Source organism: Rhinatrema bivittatum, chromosome 14 (assembly GCF_901001135.1).
Source record: "Rhinatrema bivittatum chromosome 14, aRhiBiv1.1, whole genome shotgun sequence".
NCBI lineage: Eukaryota > Metazoa > Chordata > Amphibia > Gymnophiona > Rhinatrematidae > Rhinatrema > Rhinatrema bivittatum.
Window position 1 is genome coordinate 34,826,701 of NC_042628.1, and position 15,958 is coordinate 34,842,658.

General features: G+C 46.9%; 2 protein-coding genes and 1 pseudogene across 2 annotated transcripts; 1 reads left to right on the forward strand and 2 right to left on the reverse strand.

Annotated features, from left to right (window-relative positions):
- Positions 1–541: 541 nt before the first annotated feature.
- On the reverse strand, positions 542–3,639 carry LOC115075608 (annotated as a pseudogene).
- Positions 3,640–4,148: 509 nt separating this feature from the next.
- LOC115075607 (myeloid-associated differentiation marker homolog) lies at positions 4,149–5,351 on the reverse strand. The gene has a single exon (XM_029576162.1). It carries the CDS (start codon positions 5,036–5,038, stop codon positions 4,169–4,171), a length of 870 nt encoding a protein of 289 aa, XP_029432022.1. The 5' UTR covers positions 5,039–5,351; the 3' UTR covers positions 4,149–4,168.
- Positions 5,352–13,469: 8,118 nt separating this feature from the next.
- LOC115075606 (myeloid-associated differentiation marker homolog) lies at positions 13,470–15,419 on the forward strand. Its single transcript, XM_029576161.1, has one exon. The coding sequence runs from the start codon at positions 13,820–13,822 to the stop codon at positions 14,702–14,704; it is 885 nt and encodes a 294-aa protein (XP_029432021.1). The 5' UTR covers positions 13,470–13,819; the 3' UTR covers positions 14,705–15,419.
- The last annotated feature ends 539 nt before the right edge of the window (positions 15,420–15,958 follow it).

The window sequence follows — 15,958 nt, forward strand, 5'->3', positions numbered from 1 at the left end:
TGAAAACCAGCCTAACCTGTTCATCTTCAGCCAGTGTTTCCTGGCTCATTCACTTCCCAGTATTCCAAAGACCAATTCAGAGATCAGAGCCAACATGGCTTCTTACACCCTCCTGGGAGTTCCAAGAAGGAGATTTTAGACAAGTCCTGTTTTCCTGACACTTCCTGCTGTCCTGATGTATTTTGGTACCTGTTCAAATGAGAGTATCAAGGACCACAGATACCACAATGCACTGGAATAGAAGTTCAAAATCCAGGACTCAGGAAACTCATCCTGCAAAAATGAAATCACTTGACAGTTCTGCATTGTACAAGTGGATGATAAACCTCAGGATGGCTCTTTCCTGATGTGACCCCCATCAAATGGTGACCAATATACTGTCTGATGAGGTCAGCACTGGAGAGAACTTTGAGCTTGTCACTCCGCTGCATACACTTTTAGCAGTAAAGTTAGGGTGACTACCAGACTTCCAGTCCCTGGGGTTTCAGCTCCAACTTCAAAGCTTTTTACACTGGCAGAATGCTTTGAAACAAGAGCGGAAAACCCCAGGCTTGATTCGCCCATGCCCATGACCCTGAGCCAATTTGTCACCCTAGCAGGAGATAAGATTGTGAACTGGCTTCATTTTGTCAGGGCAAGCCAATTCAGTGGTTCTGTATACAAGGATTCTTATTGAGAAATCAAAACCTACAAGCTTGTGCCTGGACTGACTCAGCATGTCTTGTCAGATTTATGGCTTAAAAATCTGAAACCATAGTTCTCTTGGAATCAGCATAAGATTTATTCTTAATAGCAGGGATAACAAACAGAACCTTGGTAACATCACAGAATCAGGGCCATCCTTTGCAGAATCCCTAATCCCAGCCGACAGAAGATGTGCAGAAGAGCAGATCTGGGACCAGAACAAAGGATCAAGGTGCCACAGATCCACCAGGCCAACCGTGCACGCTTTCAATAATACACATAGCAAGCAATCAGACTGACCCTTTATCAATGAAAAATTATACTTTTAAGTTATTTTTTTCAAATTCTTTAAGCTACTTGCCTGTAATTCCTCTGTACCTTGACAATCAGCCACAAATACTGAGGACATGTCTCACAAATTGCCTGGCATTTCATGGGGTCCGATTGGTTTTTGCAGTAAGCGTGCACGATGCAATTTTTAAAATCATAGTCAAGAATGAACCAATCAGATCCAAGTGGGAGTGAATTGAGGCAATTTGTGACTTTCTTGCCAACGTGGCTGTTCCTCAGACTCTAGGGCACTTGCTTCAATAATGCAAAAGAGAATGACTTCCCCAAGGTCAATTAAACAAAAACTTTAATTGACCTTGGGTGAGATTTGGTACTGGTTACATGTGCATTTGAAAGACTGCACAGTGTGCAGAGGGGTAATACTTGTTAATTTTTTTTTTTAAGTGAGGCAGATCCACAATACATTAAATATCTAGAACAGGGCTCCCGACTCCTGGTTCTTGAAGATCTGATTTTTAGGAAAAGGAAGCTATGCACATTAGGTTAGTTCTTAGACCAAACATATATCTGATGAATGTTCATTGTGGATATTTTGAAAACAGTTGGACTTCTCCCCGGGCTATCTTGGGGTGGAGATACTGCAGAGTCAGCACTCACAGCCTCTGGGAGCGGAGGAAGGCCCAGTCATTGCACAATGGTGACACCTAATGGCTGGATTTATAATTGCAGCGTTTGGAAAGAACTCTGGTACATGGCATCTGGCTAAGGATTCTTGCTGAGATGGCTGGGCTAGGTGAATTGGGAAGAGATATATGTGACAGGTCTCCCAGGAAGGAGCCCTTTCATTTTAGTTACTTGTTTATTTTTTTTTTATTATTTATATTCTGCCTTTTAGGTACTGCGTTCAGATATTGTAGATATTTCCCTAACTCCAGAGGGCTCACAATCTAAGGCCTAGATTTATTAAGCCACCATATGGCTATAAAGCAATTAAGCTGCATTTATCATGCAATAAACACTTTATAGTGTGATATAGCCATATCGCGTTGATTTCATGCAATATTTGTGTTATTGTGTGGAATTTAGGCCCCAAACATGCTCCTCTTATAATTGGCTGCTTTGGATACAATTTACATGCATGAATTTTGCAAATCCACAAAAGCAGCTAATGCGTACCTAAATTTTTGCTAATAAAATAATGAAGCTGACTTAAAAACAAAATCAGCCCCTTTATTTTATTGCCTTTGAAGGAGGTGTAGATATTGTACCATAGTAAAATCTAAAGGGCCTCACTAGGACTGAAACTACATGCCCCCCAAAGTTAAAAATTTCCCCAAGTAGGTCTCCCGAGACTCTTGCCCATGCCCAGTTGCCTCTCAAGGCAGCATGGATACTAAAAGTAAAAAAAATAAATCCCTTATGGTCGCATAGTGATGCCCCGTCTCCTTGCCAAACCCACTCCCCTTTTGTCTAAATCTTTTCCTGTTCCATACAAATCCCTCTCTTTCAAATCCCTCCCACACCAGCTGACACTACATGCTCCCATTCCCCCCTTCCCAAAATAGAATCCCTAGTGGGTCCCTCTCCTTCTCTCTTTACATCAAAAAAAAGGACCTGGTAGTAGAGGGGGCCCCCGGACCCCCACTCCCTCTCAGAGTCATCAGTGGCTCAACAGCTGCCTGGAACACCCCCTAGGGCAAAGGCTGGTTAGTTCCATTTTGAAAGATGGCATCAAACCAGCCCAGAACTAGGGGATGCTCCAGGCAGCCACTGAGCCACCATTGAATCTTTGAGGAGATAGAGAGGGGTGAGGGTCCGGAGGTCTCCTTAGATCACCAGGTCCTTTTTTTATGAAGGGAAGGGGTAGGGGTCCCATTAGGTACCAGTATATTTTTTGAGAAGAGGGAACGAAGGGTGGAAGCGGGGGTTGTCAACTGGTAAGGGGAGGGGGAGGATATTTGACCAATTGGGTGCACATATGCTCCAAAATGTTTTTCAAAGCAGATTTAGAGATTTGACCAACATATATGAAAAATGCCATCTTAATGGAATAAATCAGGTCAATGATGTAGTCAATGAGGTTGATGTAAGTGAGAATGGTTGCCCCAAGAGGTCTGTTATTCAAACGGAGAAAATCAAACAAGTATCATTAGCTACAAAAACCTTCAGGAGTCTAGGAATGGTGGATAAGAAGCCACTGATTTCTCCTGGTTTGGCTCTGGTCAGCTCCACCTCCAATGTGTAGGCAATGAAACACAGGATTGACATGGCTGTGGCAGAACCCATACATGCACATACATGGCCACTGCAGCCACCCTTGAGATGGATGGGTAGATGATGGATGTGGGGAAGATCATGAGTGTTGCCAGCATGGAGAATGCAGAGGTGAAGTCCTCCCAGGATAGTGGAATCTTGCGGCAGAGTCCGGTTAGTTCAAGCAGCATGATCAAAACGGTGACAATGAAGCAGAAGAGCCAAGTAAATATACACCATGCACCATAAGAGCCATCAAATGCCTTCACACTGGCCACCAGGCTGAAAGCTTTGCAGGAGAGGAAGATCTGAAAGAAGCGGATGATGCCCAGCGGGGTTGTCATAGCACGATAATCCATATCGACCACAGCCATGGTGTCTCAGGAGCAGAGCAGATGTGATTCGGACTGTTGCTGAAGGGAATTCCACAGACCCAGACTGTTCCAGTAGCAATTGCCTTTAATGCTCCAGAACTAGAAAAAAAGCATACAGTCTTGAACCTGGAGCATTGGCACTTCAGAAATTTCCCCTCCAAGACATAGCGATGGCTTTATGGCAGCAGCAACAGTAACTGAAAATTTAAAATAATTCAGTGCAGGACTTCCTACAGACCATGAATTGACAGGCTCCATGGCACCCCCCCTTCAAACAGGTTTCCAAGGTAACAGCAATCACGTGCAGGAAGAGGGGGCATACAGCTACAAGGCCTGTCGACATATGAGACCTGTAGGAAACCACATGCTGAATTTTTTAAATTTACAGTTGTTGTTGCTTGTCGTAATGTCAGCATAGCTAGAGGAGATAAGTGACATCACAGCAGCAGGCCCAGATATAGAAATAGCAGCAATGACAATGTTCCAATGCCTGTAAAACTTTAGTGCTAGAAGCAGTTCAGACATCTCATCAAAGGTCTACAGAATCACATTTCTTCAAAGGACAATTAGGATGAGGCTGTAAAGAAAACCATCCTGGTGGAATAAAAGAGGTCCATGATGTAGGCAATAAGGTTAATGTAGGTGAGGAAGGTTGCCCCAAGAAGGCTGTTCCACACACAACTTGGATAAGAATCACAGCTAGAAGGCCTGGTAGGATTGTCCCTAAAACAGAATATTGGCCAAACAATAGCAGCCGAGAGGTACATCAGCACAGCCAGCACATTGTAACCAATGAGAGACTTCTCAAATGGGAAAGGCAGACTAGCCAGAAGCCGGCCAATGGTGAGGAAGATGATGAGTGTGGTGATGATGAAACAGATGCAGTAGACTGCCATGCACCACTGGCGGCCGCCGTTGGCATTGTATAAGTGACCATTATCCAACAGGGAGAAGATCAAACAAGCAACGTAAGCTTCAAAAACTTTCAGGAGTCCAGGAATGGTGGATAAGAAGCCACTGATTTCTCCTGGTTTGGCTCTGGTCAGCCCCACCTCCAGTGCGTAGGCAATGAAACACAGGATTGACATGGCTGTGGCAGAACCCATACATGCACATACATGGCCACTGCAGCCACCCTTGAGATAGATGGACGGGTAGATGATAGATGTGGTGAAGATCATGAGTGTTGCCAGCATGGAGAATGCAGAGGTGAAGTCCTCCCATGAAAGTGGAAGCTTGCGGTAGAGACCAGTGAACTCCAGCAACACTATGAAAACAGTGACAATGAAGCAGAAGAACCAAGTAAACATACACCATGCACCATAAGAGCCATCAAATGCCTTCACACTGGCCACCAGGCTGAAAGCTGTGCAGGAGAGGAAGATCTGAAAGAAGCGGATGATGCCCAGAGGGAACAACAGGGAGCGATAATCCATCTTGATGAATTTTGTTGGTGCCCAGCCAGCAGAAAGAATGCGATTCAAAAAGCAAGTTCATAAAACATGATTAGAGAAGGAACAGCAAAGTCCGTATCTCCAGAACCAAATGTCTCGATCCTTGCGGACTGTGACTCGGTACCTGACACCCAGATTAATCCGCTCAGTGCCAGAGCGAAGGAAGAGGGGATGGCGGGGGGCAATGTTTCTTCTCTCCTTTGGTGGTCTCTTTTCACAGCTCCTGTCTGCTTCTTTCTTCCTGCTCCTCACGCTCTTCAAGTCTGTCTCTCCCTCTTTCTCTCTGTGCAGCCCTTTGCTTTGTGCTCGCAGGCCGCGCCTATTCTGGGACTGCCAGAGGTGCCGGCTGAGAACTGGTTTGTCCTTTTCTCTCGTATGCCTGCAATCCTGTTCATGTGTTGAATTACTACCGCATACTTTATTTTATCATCAGGGGAAAGAAATGAGAAGAGCGTTGAGAAGGGAAAGGCTGGAGAAGGCGCCGTGCAACTTCTCAGGGGAGATCAGCGAAATGCATGGGGAAAGTATCCGACAGGAATGTGCAGTGACCTGGAGAGCATGGGGGGCGTGTGAATGGCCTAAAAGTCATTTTAGAAGAGGCTGAGAAAGTATGGGAAGGGCAGTACAGAGGAAGGAGGGGAGGACATTGAATGGTTGGGGGGGGGGGGAGTTGTAATCAAGGTAGAAGATTGCCACAGAGTTGCTTTGAGCTCTTTCTGGCCCAAACAAGGATTACCAGAACTCCAGTGGAAAGCTTTTGGTTGCCATTGGCCGTTAGCCCATGCCTGTAGGAGGAAGTACCAGCAGCACTAAAGAAGTCAAATTGCACTGGAACAGTGGTAAAAGGGACGGAGGCTCTGTGTGAGCACCTGGGAGTCTGTGACTCTGCTTGCAAGTAGCACAGTAAAGACAAAATGATCATGGGTAGAGAAACTGAGGGAAGGTCTGGTTGAACAGCCATGCCTTTGCTTTTTTTTGTCAGAGAGTAAGGTAGTAGCATGGTTCTAGGCAAATGGGTAGAGGAACCTCAGTCCAGATCTTGGGGTCCTCAGGCTTGTGCAGGTCAGTTTGACAGAAGTCAAGGGGTGGGGGAGAAGGGCCATTTGTGAGGATCGGAGTTGACTGGACAAGATGTAGGGTATAAGGAGACGAGAGATACTCCAGGGACTGTTTTATTCTTGTATTTGAAGGCCAAGCAGAGGATCTTGAATTTTATCCTGGTTTCAGTCGGGTGCCAGTATAGCGTGTATAGGATGAACCTTATATAGCCTATCAAGAGTCTGGTTGCTCTGTTTTGCATTAATTGTAGCCATTTCAAATTGGTCCTGGAGATCAAAGCATGAATAACAGAAGTGAGGTTAGGCTGATTGAGGTAGTTGCAGGGCCAGTGCAAGGATATTAGGCACCTTAGACGAACCTTCTGCCTTGCTCCTGCCCCCAGTCCAGGCCCCAACCTCATTCACTCAGACCAGCTCCCTCTCCTACTCACACTTATTTTCCTTGTCTCATTTACACACGCATCTTAAAACAGGCTTCCTCCCTCTTTCTCTCTCATTAACACCATTGCTTTCTCGTACACACACAATCTCTCTCTCACACACACACACACACACACACACGCCCGCACACATACACACAGACAGCGGTGCCGATCATAGCCCACCGAGACTCTGCTTTTCTTGGCCATGAGCAGGATGGGTGCTGCTTTGTGGCCCACTGAGTATCTGCTTCTCTCGGCTGCGAGCAGGATGGGTGCTGCTTGTGGCCCGCCAAATCTCTACTCCTCTCGGCCATGAGCGGGATAGGCTTCGCTCATGGCCTGCCGAGTCTCTTCTCCTGTTGGCCGTGAGTGGGATGGGCTCCGCTTGCGGCCCCATATGCCTGTTCTTTGCCGCCCCCTAATGGCTAATGCCCCCTAACTAGGCATTTGCCTAGTTCACCTATTGGGACGCGGCCCTGGGTAGTTGTGTAGTTGCAGAATCTAGTGGAGGTGCATAAAGGAGGCTCTGGAATCTAACCAAAGATTTGGTTCCAGTTGAATGCCTAGACTTTGCAGATGCTCTGGGCTGGAGGGGGTTTCCGATAGGGACGGTTGAGATCATAGCAGGTGATCATGGCGGCTAAGCCAGAGGAGTTTGGATATGGAGCAGAACTGGAGTCATAGATGTAATTAGACGTGCTCAAGTTTGTTATGTAACATATGTTTTTGAGTGGTAATAAGTTGCTAGACTGCTTCTTAATTTTACTGTATTTAAAAAAATTTCAAAAAGTATTTTGAGCCTATGATTATATAGCAGTGCTAGGATTGGGATGCTCTTCTTCTCACCTTCCCACATAATGAAGGCTTTTCTAAGTTAGATTGCTCATTATTATTTGAATCTTGTGCAGTATTTATTTATTTTATTTTATTTATTAACTGCATATTACTTCTCTTCAACTTGTTTTGGGGATAGCCTTTTTTTGGTGTTATGTTTTATGTTTCCGCCATCCTCGTTCAAGTTGACAGGATTGCTGCTTGAGAAGGAGAAGACCCTCATGGAAACATGGAGAATTTCTAGGTTGTCTGGTGGGATTGGATTTAAGTGAAGCTAGGATGATCATCACTAAAGCAAATTCGTCATTCCAACATTAGACCATGGTATCAGGTGGTTTGTAAGGGGAATGCTGAGGATTTGTATTAAGCTTTTGCTTTGTTGATGGATGATAGGTTCCTAGAGGATGGTTTTGGTGGGGAGGAGGGGGGAAGATGAATTTGTTTTGGGATCGGAATGGTGGCTTGGACTAGATAGTGATCTGACCATGAGATAGGGTCCACTGTTATAGTGTTGGGGGTCAATATTAATGTTTGCAGATTGAATTATTAGGACTAGAGTGTGACCATGTTTGTGCGTGGGAACCTTGATTAACTGGGTGAGTCCAGATCATTCATGTTATGTCTGAAGGTAGTTGTGATGCCATTGCATGATAGTTGCAGAATCCTAGAAGTATGAGTTTAGGGTGGTCATGTTACAAAGGAATGTCTGAAAGTTTAAGAAAGGAGTCAGGGTGAGTATCTGGTGGTTGGTAGATCAGGGTAAGCTTTGGTCCTTCATTGCCCTGGAATTTTAGAACTATGCAGTCAGATTCATGGCATGTCCTGTAGTCTTTTTAGTTTTTTAAAAAGCAAACAGATTTGCATTTATCCATTCTACTCCACTCATTATTTTATAGACCTTTATAATATCTCTTCCCAGCTGTCTTTTTTTCAAGCTGAAGAGTCCTAACCTCTTCATCATAGGGGAACCATTCCCTCCCCTTTATAATTTTGGTTGCTCTTCTCTGTACCTTTTCTAGTTTCACTATATCATTCTTGAGATGAAGCAATCAGAATTGCACACAGTACTCTGTACAGTCATACTATGGAGCAATACAGAGTTAGTTTGAAATTCTCTGTTTTATTCTCCATTCCTTTCCTAATAATTCTTAAATTCTGTTTGCTTTCTTGACTGCCACCACACACTGAGCTGAGGATTTCAAAATATTATCCACAATGACACCTTTATCCCTTTCCTAGGCAGTGACTCCCTAATATGGAATCTAATATCATGCAACTACAGTTTGGATTATTTTTCTCTATGGTTGCACATGTCCACATTAAATTTCATCTGCCATTTGGATGCTTGGACTTCCAGTCTTGCAAGGGCCCCCTACAATTTCTCACCATCTGCTTGTGATTTAACAACTTCGAATAATTTTGTGTCATCTGCAAATCTGATCACCTCACTTGTTCCCTTTTCCAGATCATTTATAAACTATTTTAAAAAGCACCTGCTCCAGTACAGATTCCTGGAGCACCCCACTATTTTCTTTCTTCCATTAAGAAAACTGACCATTCAGACCGTCTCAACACAGGGTACCACCTCCAGCTGACTTTTTAAATTAATACAGTCAGCCCATGGTACCCTGTGTTGAGAAGGTCTAGTCCTTAAGGTTGCTGATCCTTTTGACATACAGAAGGCTTGGTCCCCCTGACGCAGCGCTGATGCAAAACACGGCCATGTCGGGGTCCTCGTTTTCCTACTGCTTGATTGTTTGGTTATAAAAATGTACCTTTAGGCGACTGTAATTAAAAATTGTTGTTAAATATTGATCAGTATATATATTGTTTGCCGCACATTATTTTCGTTGTATGTTCTCTATATGTGTGTGCTGTTCACTCCGCCCTTCTAGTCTATTTCTTTTTTAAACATGAGTGGCAGCAACCATCCTTTCAGCTTCCCCTTCCCCAAAACAATGCCCAGTTCCTAAAAAAATCTAAAGACCTCTTCCCTGTTCTATTGCCTCACCCACGCATTGAGACTGTGGAGCTCTGCCTGCCGCTGGGGACCGGCATGTGGAACAGGGAGCCTTTCTGAGAATTCTACTCTGGAGGTTCTGGATTTCAGCTTTCTACCTAAAAGCCTAAATTTGGCTTCCAGAACCTCCCTCCCACATGTTCCTATGTTGATGGTACCCACATGTACCATGACAGCCGGCTCCTTCCCAGCACTATCTAAAATCCTATCTAGGTGATGTGAGGTCCACCATCTTTGCACCAGGCAGGCAAGTTACTAAGAAATCCTCACGCCCACCAGCCACCCAGCTATCTACATTCCTAATGATCAAATCACAGACCATAATGGCCATTCTTAACATTCCCTGCTGGGCACAAGCCTGTGGAGACCCATCCTCAGTGCAAGAGGATACAGCACCACCTGGAGAGCAGGTCCTAGCTGCAGGATCACATCCTGCTACACCAGGTTGATGGTCTCCTTCCAGGTGATCTTGCTCCTCAAAGGCAGAACAGGGGCTTCCAGACTGAACTTGGGACTTTACTACTGTATCCACACTGCTGGTTACCTCTGGACAGGCACCGAACATTCATTTTTCACTCCTCCTGCAAAGATCTTTCTTCAAACAGAGAAATCACATCAGGGTCTTCTTTCCCCCATAGAGAATCCCATAAGGAATGGTCTGTATAGCCCTGTATACTCCTTTTTGTGGATCAGGAGGAAAGCCAAACCCCTCCCCCCCCCCCCCCCCCCCGCTCCGCAAGTCAAAATCTTGCTTGAAGCTGTTGCAACCTGGAGAGAAGTAAGATTTGCTTAATAGCCCGCAGTAAGGTAACTGACACACCCAAGCTACAAACAGTAAGAGCCACCTGCACATCCACGCTACCCGCAGTGACGCCCACTGTACCGAGACAGTCACGCTGCACTCAGTACTAAAATGCCCATATCGCATGCAGCAACATGGCGAAGCACGACACACAGTAACAGGCAGCAAGAGATGCCGACACTCGCACGCCAGGAAAAAGACAGTAGCGCACAGGCCTGGCTAGCTAGCAGGACCAAGCTGCAGCTTTACTCTATATCCTTGTCCCCCGGGGTTAGTGGTTTTCCCAGCACTGTCTTCTCCCAGTATGGCTGCATAAGGGTCCCAAAGGTGAAGTGGGCCTCTATGAATTTAGATGCAAAAGTGCATTTCATTTTTCTCCGGGTTCCAGCCACAGCTTCTCTGGGTGCCTTGACTCAGGAGGGCACAGCCTTCCTCCCGGGTACAGTAAAGGTTTAAACAAAACCATCCTGGCTCCTGGCCACAGGCGCATAAAACAAACTGCTCCGACTTCCTGGCAGAAGGAAAGCTTGTACACATTAGGGGAAAGAGCCCCGCCCTGTTGGTTGGCCGAGTTTGCAGCAGGAGCCCCTGCACCTCTCTCCCTCTTTTGGCTGCTGCCTGCATAAGAGAGACCTTTGCTGAGGAACACCAGGCTGGAGCTTTCTGGGAAGCCCTGCCTGCACTTTCATTTTTTATATTTCAGGTTTCCTTACCTTTACTTGATGACCCAGTGTAATAAGGGGTAGGTTAAAACTATGAGCTGAAACTCGGCGCACAGTTTCTTAACACACACACACCCCCAGGCCGATACAGAACGGTGCGCTCGGCCGAGTGCACCGTTTAGCCCCCGTTTGGCCGCGCGTTTTAGGCCAGGCCCCACATTTTACTCTCAGGCATTAACGCCTGCTTTTCTGTGCTCCCTACGACTTAAATAATCCAAATCACCTTTTGTGCGCATAAATCCAGAGAGCAGGTCCCAGCGCCTCAAACACCTAATCACTGTCAGAGACTAGCACTGGAAACTTTACTCCATCGCATGACAAGGAGTAACATTTCCAGCACTCAGAAAACCTGAGTTAAGCCAGGGCGCCTCTCTACCCAGGAGGGTAACAGCTAAGGCTTTCACCAGCAAGGGCTTTCCACGCACGAGTGCTAACCTGTGCGCACGGTTCTGGCGCGCGCATATTTTTTTGTGTGGGTAAAACTCCTTGCAGCATCAGCAGCAGAGTTTGCGCACCGAACAGGTGCTCACAGCTGTAAGTAAAAAGTGTGGGCTCTGCCGCGTGCACTTTATTACATCGGCCCCCAGGCGAGCTTCCTAGCAGGGCACGAACGCGCTTTCACAGGCTGCCAGCAGGTTCTGCTTGAAGGAGACCTGGGCCGGGGCAGAATGCACCGACGGCCACGGATACAAAAGGCTTTTCAATAGGGCAGCAGGCAGTCCTGTTAGGCCCTGAGTTCTGGGGTCCCACCTAGGGCTCCTTAAGCAGGCCTATGCCCCCCCTTCCAGTCTCCCCCAATTTCCCCCTCTCCGAGTAAGGTTGTGAGGGTGCAGACACTATAAGACAGGGGGGAGGAATCCCCTCCTTCCTGAGTTCCGAAGGGGCCGCCCCCCCCTCCTCTCCTCCACCCCGGATAGGTTTTCATATTTATTTTTTTTTTGGTCTCTTTGATTTGGTTTCTGAGCCGGGCACACGAGGTTCCCGCGCTTTCGGTTTGAACCCAAGTTTCTAAGTGATGCCAGAAGTTGCTTGAGGTTATCCGTGAAATGCTGAAAGGGGATGAAGTCACTCCGGCGGCTCCCTCCTGAAGATCGGAGCCGAACAGCCGCAGCATCGCCTGTGGTGCATTCAGCAACAGAAGCTTTAAGGGAGCAGGGGGGGGGGGGGGGGGGTCAACTTTGGCAACCTCTGCCCTGAAGACCAGGCCAAAAGGTTTTTTCAATAAAGCTCAGAAAGCGTCCCTCTTAGGCGTGAAAGCTTTGAAAAGAGCTCAGCCCTGCCCGATGATGCCATCCGTTCCCGTGCCTTTCCCTTCAGGGCCACACATCCTGCATGGGCAGAGAGGCTTCTGCCACTTCCGACTTGGTTAATGATTTTCCAGTGAATCCGTTGTTCCCCATTGCCTCAGCCAGCACTGCCTACCTGAGGGAAGCCTGCGCCAACAGCTCAGAAAGCCGTTCATTAGAGCTCTCCACTGTTTCTTTCGCCGATCTGATGAACAGAAGATAGCGCTCAAAAGCTAGCCACAGATGCATTACGTTAGACCAATGTAAGGAGATCACGGCTACAACTTGCTCTGTTGACCCTTGATTTTACATATCGGAGCTCTGAAAAATGCCTGCGCGGCCAGGAAAGAGCTTAAAAGCTCTCCGCTGTAGTCCCCAGCCTTCAGCTGCCCTCTGTTAATCTGTTCCCCCTTCCCTACGAGTCCATCTCCTGCCTTTTTAATACTTAACCCCCTTCTGCATTCCACCTCCTCCCTGGCAGTACCTGACCCTTCAATTGACAGAGGGACGGACAGTCAGAACCAGAGAGAATGCAGGACTGCAGAAAAGGAGCACAGGAAGAAAGAGAGGAGACAAAATACTGCTGAGAGAGAGAGATCCAATTCAGAGAAAGTGGGGTAGAAAAGACAGAGGGCACTGAACATGGAAAAAAAAACAAAAAACCCCAAGGGAATAGATAAGAGGGAATTGTGTCCTCCTTTCTGGTTTATGTAGGCCCAGATGCAAGCACAAGCAACTGCCTCCAGTGCCTAAGTTTTATCGGCCCTGAAGCATCACTGCTGCTGCCATGTCTTCGTCTGAACCTGCCCCTGCCATGTTGCTTGCATCTTTTACTGGCATTGGGTCCACAGCAACAGAAGCAGCAGCAGCAACTGGAAATTTAAAAAAGAAAAACATTTAGCATGGAACCTCCTGCAGCCCTGAGGTGCTCACAGGCACCCTGCCCCCTCCTCCTACACAGGATCCCTCTTACCCATATGAGGGGCCTGTCAGTGTGAGAGGACTGCAGGAGAGACGCACACGGGCGCGCGCTGAATGTTTTACATTTCCAGTTGCTGCAGCTGTTGCTGCTTTGGAGCCAGTGCTATAACTTGGAGAGTAGGGGAAGTGGGAGGGGGGAATACACCTTGAAAGGGGAAGGGAGGGTTATCATCGATTTTCCTCCTCCCCCGCTTGCCTGTGGGCACACACAGCTGGAATCGGGCCCTGGGTGCATGCTTTATTTGCTTTGCCTGGGGAGTGCCTTCATTACGCAGCTGCAGTTCGTGGATTTCAGAGTCCACTTCCATGAGGTATGTCAGGCCCCTTCTGGCTCTAATCAGAGTCTGATTACCTCACCTCCGGCGGGTGACCTCAGCATGTGGGCTGCACCCAGGCCAGCAAGCAAACAGCCTTTGTCCAGTTACCAGCAGAGCAGCTCTCTCAAAGGCGCTCCTCTTCATGTCACCCTGCAGCCCGTCCTCCAGAACTCAGCCTGAACCTTCTGAAGCGCCGATGTTCCAGGTTCGCTTTTTGTGTAGTTTTGGAGCGTAAGAGGCAATTGCTGCTGCAACTGTCTGGGTCTGTGGGGTTCCCTTCAGCAACAGTCCGAATCACACCTGCTCGGCTCCTGGGACGCCATGGCTGTGGTCGAAATGGATTATCGTGCTATGACAACCCCGCTGGGCATCGTCCACTTCTTTCAGATCTTCCTCTCCTGCACAGCTTTCAGCCTGGTGGCCAGTGTGAAGGCATTTGATGGCTCTTATGGTGCATGGTGTATGTTTACTTGGTTCTTCTGCTTCATTGTCACTGTTTTCATAGTGCTGCTGGAGTTCACTGGGCTCTGCCGCAAGCTTCCACTATCCTGGGAGGACTTCACCTCTGCATTCTCCATGCTGGCAACACTCATGATCTTCACCACATCCATCATCTACCCGTCCATCTATCTCAAGGGTGGCTGCAGTGGCCATGTATGTGCATGTATGGGTTCTGCCACAGCCATGTCAATCCTGTGTTTCATTGCCTACGCACTGGAGGTGGGGCTGACCAGAGCCAAACCAGGAGAAATCAGTGGCTTCTTATCCACCATTCCTGGACTCCTGAAAGTTTTTGAAGCTTACGTTGCTTGTTTGATCTTCTCCCTGTTGGATAATGGTCACTTATACAATGACAATCCCGGCCGCCAGTGGTGCATGGCAGTCTACTGCATCTGTTTCATCATCACCACTCTCATCATCTTCCTCACCATTGGCCGGCTTCTGGCCAGTCTGCCTTTCCCATTTGAGAAGTCTCTCATTGGTTACAATGTGCTGGCTGTGCTGATGTACCTCTCGGCTGCTATTGTTTGGCCAATATTCTGTTTTAGGGACGAACCTACCAGGCCTTCTAGCTGTGATTCTTATCCAAGTTGTGTGTGGAACAGCCTTCTTGGGGCAACCTTTCTTACCTACATCAACCTCATTGCCTACATCATGGACCTGGTTTATTCCACCAGGATGGTTTTCTTTACAGCCTCAGCCTAATTGTCCTTCGAACAAAAGTGTTTTTGTAGACATTTGATGGGATGTCTGAACATATGACCTCTAAAACTGAATACCCTTTTCCTTGCCTTTTACTCCAAATGTCAGAAGCTGTAACTCTTATCAAAGAGGACCATTAATCTTCATTCTGGAAAACCCCTCCTCGCTTGATTCCTGTACGTACAATGCAATTGTTTTCAGAATTTACGTTTTCTTTGTACAGTGAGCATTGATGCTCCTGACCATGTCCAGAGCTTTGAGTACTGTTTTGGCTGTCAGTTTTGATTCTGCCCAGCATTCTCGCTTTGTATTACCCGGCAATTGAGGTTTTTCTCTACTTTGCTCTGGTATTTGGCTCTGCCGAGCCCCGGAATATTCCCCCTCCTGACTTGGTGACTCTTTCTTGAGATCTGCCCTATCTCTGGCAAAGCTTTGAGGTGCACTCCTCTGTTCGGGTGATACAAATGCCCTGTATCCACTCTCTGCTTGCATTCATTGGATGTGATCCAATCCGATACATTGACATATAATGCTTTTGCATTGTTTTCAGCTACGGAGAAAGAGGGCACTGCCAGGCCAGCTACACTTGACTTAACACATAGAATGCAAAAATCAATTGTCTGAGGTTTGCCTGGTTGGGGAGGAGAAAAGGAAACATGCTGTCAGATGAGAGGAATTTGGAAGCAGAAATAGCATTAAAGTTTTTAGATGATTTCAATTCATTCTGTGCCTCAGTTTTTTTGTTTAGAATTTAAGGACACAATTATTAGGAGAACATTTGAAAGGCACGAATGTTAGAATATTTTTGTTTCTCTAGTATAAATGTAACCCGAAACTGAGCGCTTGTAATTGCAAAAGAATCTTTAAGGGCATCTTTGTTTAGAAACTGCCAAAATTAGCGAGGCTGAGGGCTACCATACCCTAGCCAAGGTCCTGTCAAAGCTGTTAGTGTGATACAGCTCTCTGCATTTGACTGTGCGGTATGAACCTGCCGCCTGCTTCCGTGTGTACTCTGGGCTCCATTCATGCTCTCAGGTTATGGACTTTGCACTGGCATTTGTATTTCATTTCTCACCTTCCCAAGTCCAAGGTCCGAGCTCCAGGCGCGTTATAGATAAAAGTGGGTAGGTCCCTGCCCGAGAGGGCTTAAAACCTAAGCTTGCACCTGAAAGGAAAAAGGACTTCACCCAGGTTCCCAAGCAGGGTCAGTGCTTGCAATTTCTACGCTGCTCCTTTCTTGTTCTTTTTTTTTAACAC